This window comes from Argopecten irradians, chromosome 3, assembly GCF_041381155.1.
Source record: "Argopecten irradians isolate NY chromosome 3, Ai_NY, whole genome shotgun sequence".
In the NCBI taxonomy this organism is placed as follows: domain Eukaryota; kingdom Metazoa; phylum Mollusca; class Bivalvia; order Pectinida; family Pectinidae; genus Argopecten; species Argopecten irradians.
The window spans coordinates 40842405-40848740 of NC_091136.1; the positions used below are offsets into that span (position 1 = coordinate 40842405).

The following is a 6336-nucleotide window of genomic DNA, read 5'->3' on the forward strand; positions in this document are numbered from 1 at the left end:
TCAACATTCACCTGAGTTCTCCTGATCCTTAAACTCCCACCAATAACCTTTACTCGGATGGTATTTGGAAAAGGATTGAGCTGCAACAAAGGAAATATTCATGATAAAACAAAAACATGATATAAAACAAGCAAATTCGTGGAATTTATAACCCCCGCTTTTGTTAATCAAAGGCCCATAACTCCACCAAATAGTGCCCAATCGAAGTCCCGATCAAACGTTAATCAAAGGGCCATAAACTCTGACAAATAGGGGTAAACCATCACAGCCCTCAATAGCATTTAACCACAGGCGTTTCTATAGCATAACAGAACAATTTGGAAGACATCATTTAGTTATGTACTTCTTTATAATATAATGATTAAAAAACAATAACTTTGGACAGTTTTTAAGGTTTGCTTTGAAATCGACATTATGTCAAATCCGTAAGTTTAATCCTCATTTGATATCAAAAGCGTCCAATTTGAAAAATTTGAGTCATCTTTGATTCACTTACCTTCATCAAATGCTGATTTTAAGTTTGATAAAGTATTTAGCTGAAACAGAGGAATAAAACATTTATAAAATATACAGGTTTAGATTTAGTCCATGCGGTAAGAAAATTAGTTTTCATTTACTATCTTTGTTTACAGAAAACAATAAACAGAAGATTTTGAGTACTGTATCTAAGTAAATAGATAGCTAGGAATTATAGTAACTGACCAGTCTTGAGTTGATGACAGAGGCAAGGTCCGGAGCTTGGTACACAACTCCAGCAATTATATAATAGTCAGCTAGAGGAACCACTGGAACATAACAAAGGTAGACTTTATCTAAAGACAATGCAAATTATTGTGTATATTAATATACCAGATATCAAAACTAAGTCATATTATGAGCATTCTTTTCTTTTGATAATATGATAAACATTTATACAAACCATGATTTGGACCATTCCTCTCCTGTTTCCTAACAACATACAAGATAGGTTCTTGTGTGTGTAACAAGATGTATTCTATGCCGATCATGTTACTGAAAGAAATATGGACAACGATTCAATTTGACAACATTTTGAATTTCTTGACAGGTATGACAAGAAAACCACCTTTAAAACAATAGCTTGTGTAATTTATTTCAATTCTGGGGTTATGGCAAACCAAAAGCAGCTCCTTCAATTGAAATATAGCTGACAAAAGTAAAACTGTGAAATTCTTTCAGTATTTCATTCAGTTGCTTTGCATCATATAATACTACAAACTCTATAAATGGTCAACCAGTGTATTCTAAATCACGATATTTGGAAAATTTTCTCATTTTGGGGAAACACTTACTTTAATTGATCCAGACTTAATCTTTGCATTTTGATGATTTCATTATTACAGGTATGGTCATAAAAAGGATTGCTCCTCTCACTGAAGTAGTCCATCACATTGGAGGTGTTCAGTAATGGTATGAATGCACTGTCATGCCAGCTAATGCCAAGGGCACCAGCATTCAAGTCTATAAAAATTTAAAAGTTGTATCATAACTAATTAGTCATTATATGTGTTTTTTTAATTAAAACATGAATAATCACAAACAATGTATGGTTACACTCTCATGAGGTTGTTGCTAAAAGGTCTGTAAATTCAAGTAAAATTTGGCCAGCAATGCATTTTATTCATGATGTTTTTTGGTATCTTTATTTAGACCAAAAAAAAAAATACGTCTGTAAAGTGTTACCTGACTGACCCTTATTTTTTAACCCTGACCCTAATTTTTTTCCCACTTTTCTACAAAAAAAATAAATAAAAGTCGGGATTTCGATCTCAGACTCAGGTTCCGGCCATTACTTTAGAGTGAAAGACACTAAAAAAAATATCGCGACCTACCAACCCTATTTTTTTTGGCAATGTAACCCTAAACAGACATTTTTTTAGCCTTATATTTACCGATATTCTATGATAATTTTTTTTTCCATTATAGTATGGAAACTAGAAATATGTCTGTAAGACATTAAGTGCTCGCTAACTACTTCCTAACCTTAATTTCCAATATAAAATCATCCTCGGCAACAAGTGTAGGTAGCACTTTCACTCATTATTCTTGGGACTATAGCAAGGAGAAGATGGTTTACATCCTTGATGTATTGTAATAAATACTTTCCTTTCCTTCACCAGAACTTTAAAGATGCTCCACCGCCAACAGAGCGTAAATGATATTCATCATTTGAACAATAATTTGTGTTTAATCGTGTATATATATGTCTAATTAGCACAAAAAAATAATATAAAATTTATTTTGCCTTTGGTGCATGCACAATCAGTACTTCATTCAATATAGGATATAGTGCCACGGATTTTTTTCGGGAAGTAATTAATTATTTTGCATTTTTTTAACTTGAAGTAAAATTAGAAGCTCAAACTTTTCAATGGTGGTAATGGTGTAAAGTAAGTAACTTTTGTAACTGAAGAAAAACACCAAATGTCTGCTCCTGTTTTTGATAGTGCAAAAATACCATTTGTCAGCGGTGGAGCATCTTTAAATGTGAATTGCTTTGAACTTTCTTAATTGTGTTCTTTGTTATATAGAAGAGTGTTTATTATCATATTGATATTGATACGATAGACTTGTTTCGCTGTTCAAAATAGTCGTCCGCTAAAACACTGTCCAGTTTCTGTGCACGTGACGTGACTTACCTGTGTTATGCTTGAACAGATTTCTTGGGTACATCAGATCTAGAGATCAGACACCCAGACTGATATTTGATGTTTCTTTATTCTGTTTCTCTTACGCAAGGCTGTGTAATTTTATATATATTTATTATAACTGCAGCAAATGTGGTTTGTGGTCACAGGGTTTATTAAGCAATAGTGCAACGTACACCTAGGACCTAGGATGATGTGAAATAAACTAAATAAAATCTGCTAAATAACGCTGTAAATATCTTTGGCCGGTACTAAAAGTTATCTGTTTCCGCTTTCTTTTATTGACTCTATAAACCTGATTTGCATAGTATTGTTCCAGAAGTTTCCAAAGTCGATCAGATGCTTAGAATATTGTGACCGATGCAAGAGTTTGTATGATATGCCGCTTAAAGTTTACATGAAATGAATGTGTTTAGCACTGTGTAATGTAATTTATTGTAAAACATCGCTGACAGGTATATCTTAGTATATGCTTTTGAAAGGTTGGTGTCAATAAATCACAATGAAATCTATTAAACAGTAAAAGACAATGACTTCCTGTATCACATGCGCAGTTGGAATCTGCGCATAGCGGATGTACACAGACAAGGAAAATAATAGTGCAAGAGTACACTCGCACTAATATAAAAATATCAGTGAATGGTGCAAAAACCTGACAAAATCATAACATCATAATAATAACATCACATATCATTGAAAAATTGATTCACACCGTTTGACTTTGCTTACATGTTTTTTTCATACCCAGAGGGCCTGTATCTCTCACCTGGTTTGTATTGCCGAGTATTGCTCTGGATATGTTAAATGGTTCATTGGTTTTTTTCTAGAGGAATTTAAATATTTACATCTATTTCCCCTATCAGGCCCTGCCCCTTCTGCCCCCGAGGGAGGGGTCAGAGCCAAAATTTATACATGTTTTGTTCCCTTTCCCCAGAGGATGTTTCTACCTAAATTTGGTTACAATTTTTTAATTAATCCATGCAGAACTCTATGACTAATAGTGATTTATAGGATTTACCTCTATATTTCCTATTTGGCCCCACCCCTCCTCACCCCAAGGGGTCAGAGCCAAAATTTATACAAACTCTGTTCCCCTTCCCCCAAGGATTTGGTAACAATCAATGCAGAATTCTATGACTAGTATCGATTTAAAGAAATGTTGAGGGATGGACGGTCGATGGACGGTCGATGGACGTCGAGCCATGACATAAGCTCACCGACCCGACAATACTGTACAATATTAATGCATTATAACTATTACCAGAACATGTAACCACATAATTTTTTAAAAATCATGTAACAAGAAATGGGAAAATATGTTCGTCAGACTGATTCGGACATCCAAGCACTAGCAAAATGCTTTATACCAATGCAACTGAGATATGCCTGGTCTATGATGATTGAACCAGTCCAATCCCTGACTATACTAGTACTCCTCCTTCACTTTTCAAAGTATACGTATTCACCTTTGAAGAATACAAGACCCTTTATACAACAACCATGGGTATTTTAGTTGGTTTTAATAGTTTGTAACGGGAGAGGGAAAAATTTAGCGGTCAGACCGGGATTCGAACCCTAGACGTCCAAACACTAACATGAGGCTGCCTTCAGCTGGTAGCATCGATCCTTATGGGGTACTGAGTGACTGAAAATTGTACAAATGGCTGACCCCCTGGGCGCCTGGGGAGTCGGGGCCATAAGGGGTAAATTTGGCTATTTTCATATAAACAACTTCTTCTCTGAAACTAAGCAGGGGTGGCAATCATAATGCAATGGTAGCATCCTTATAGGGTGTACGTGGATTCAAAATTGTAAAAATGAAGGGGCTAACCCACTAGGGGCCTGAGAGGCGGGTCCAAAAGGGTCAATTTGGCTATTTTCATATAAATGACTTCTTCTCTAAAACTATGCATGAGATTGCACTCATAATGCGATGGTAGCATGTATAAATAATGGAGCTAACCCCAAGGACCTGAGGGGCAGGGCCAAAAGGGGTCTATATGACGACATTCATAAAAACAAATTCTCTGAAACTTACCCTTGGATATAACACTCATAGTCAATGGTATTTATAGCATCGTTATATGGTTGGCATTCAAAACTAAAGAAATCTTGCGATTTCTAATTCTAAGAGTTTTTGTGATAATTACTAAAAAACTAGGTGAGTGAGTGATGCAGAACCTCTGGACCTCTTGTTTAAATATTATGAAAATTTAATTTTTCTTATGTGTAGTTGAATCCATATTTTTTCTCGTTCCATAGAGCTTTGAAGTGTGCTCGATCTAGCTCTGTGTTTCAGCAGGTTCGAGTGGTTCAAAATGGAACACCTCCTAGACATGGTGAAAAATTCACAAAAAGTTCAAACAAATTTTTTTCCTTTATTTATGTCCCATTTCTGTCAAAAATATTCCATTCAGCATTTTTTTCTTGTTTTAAAATATATGGTGTTTTTAGGTTGTCGCACAAAGTCGTTCATGGGAAAAAAGCCTATGAAAATTCAAAATTGTCACAGTTACTATTCAGCACTTTGATTTTTGTTCATGGTAGTTATTGTTAGTTTAGATTGTAAACTAAAAATTCTATATCACATACATGTATATTTTAAAAGTGTTCAATTTTGGCTAGCATTCCAATTTGGATAGCTTCGTGAATGCTCTACCAAATGAGCTAACTGGTTACAGATGATTACAGTCCAATCACAGGACCATGTATAGTTTCTATATGAAAAAATAGCCAGAAATACATATGAAATAACATGTATTTCTGACTATTTTATCATATAGAAACTATACATGGCCCTGTGCACAGAACGTCAAACTCCTGTGCGTTAACTAGCTCTTTGTCTCCTAACCAAATGACATCGTTTTGAGTAACGAACGGTGTGGATTATCGTTGTATAACCAATATTCTATAAATTCTAAATGTATTTCTGTTACATTTTACTAATTTCTATACTTGCCCTTATCCATAATTGTTAAAATGCGTAGATAGTCCAAATTACTGTCCTTACTATATGGACGCCGCCATTTTGTATGTCACGTGACAATGTAAAGTCGGGTTCGTTTACAACCCTAATTTCGCAAAAAGTCTGAGGGACTTATTAGTATACCATGCATCTTCGCTGGCCAAGGATTACGATCCTCATACTCCTCTCATGTTTTCCTTATTTCCACCTATATTGTTGTCTATAGTACTAAAATAAGAATTCAAAAGTTCTCACTTATAAATCATTGTGATCAATTAAACAACCCAAATGAAGTACTGATATACCTGATATACCTGATCTCCGTTCTTTTGATAAGCCATTGGCTTCTAGACCACCTTTACTTTCGACTTCTGTCATGTAGATTTCATCGAGTTGCGCATGTCCGATGTACTAAGTAATCAAGTTCGTTTCCTCCACTACATTCTAGATCTCCCGATCCAATATATATATAAAGTCTGTGCTTTCCATTAATGGCACTTGTTTCCGTTTTCTACAAACTATTGTACAAACACTTGATAAAAGTCATGTACAATCCTTTTTATAATATATATTAAAATAATATACTTCCGGTGAAATAAAGTTATCTTCACCTGGCACAACAGCTCAATCATATGTACACAATTACACGAGGTTTAGACTAGCTGTTAGATCTCACTGTAGAAATCTGGCTTAAATTTCAAAGGA

At 34.8% G+C, this 6336-nt stretch overlaps 1 protein-coding gene across 4 annotated transcripts in view; it reads right to left on the reverse strand.

Annotated features, from left to right (window-relative positions):
• Positions 1-6050, reverse strand: part of LOC138318606 (mediator of RNA polymerase II transcription subunit 6-like) — a 28123-nt gene extending 22073 nt beyond the window's left edge. Inside the window, exons 1-6 of one of the 4 annotated variants that reach the window (XM_069261108.1) lie at positions 5946-6050; positions 1311-1479; positions 920-1011; positions 703-785; positions 497-536; positions 12-80 (exon numbers count right to left, since the gene is read on the reverse strand). In XM_069261108.1, the coding sequence (XP_069117209.1) occupies positions 12-80; positions 497-536; positions 703-785; positions 920-1011; positions 1311-1479; positions 5946-6009 (517 nt within the window). In that variant the 5' untranslated portion in view covers positions 6010-6050. Of the gene's footprint in view, positions 1-11; positions 81-496; positions 537-702; positions 786-919; positions 1012-1310; positions 1480-2657; positions 2707-5625; positions 5752-5936 lie in introns of those variants that run through there. The other 3 variants (XM_069261107.1, XM_069261111.1, XM_069261109.1) reach the window with 3 other exon arrangements.
• Positions 6051-6336: the final 286 nt, after the last annotated feature.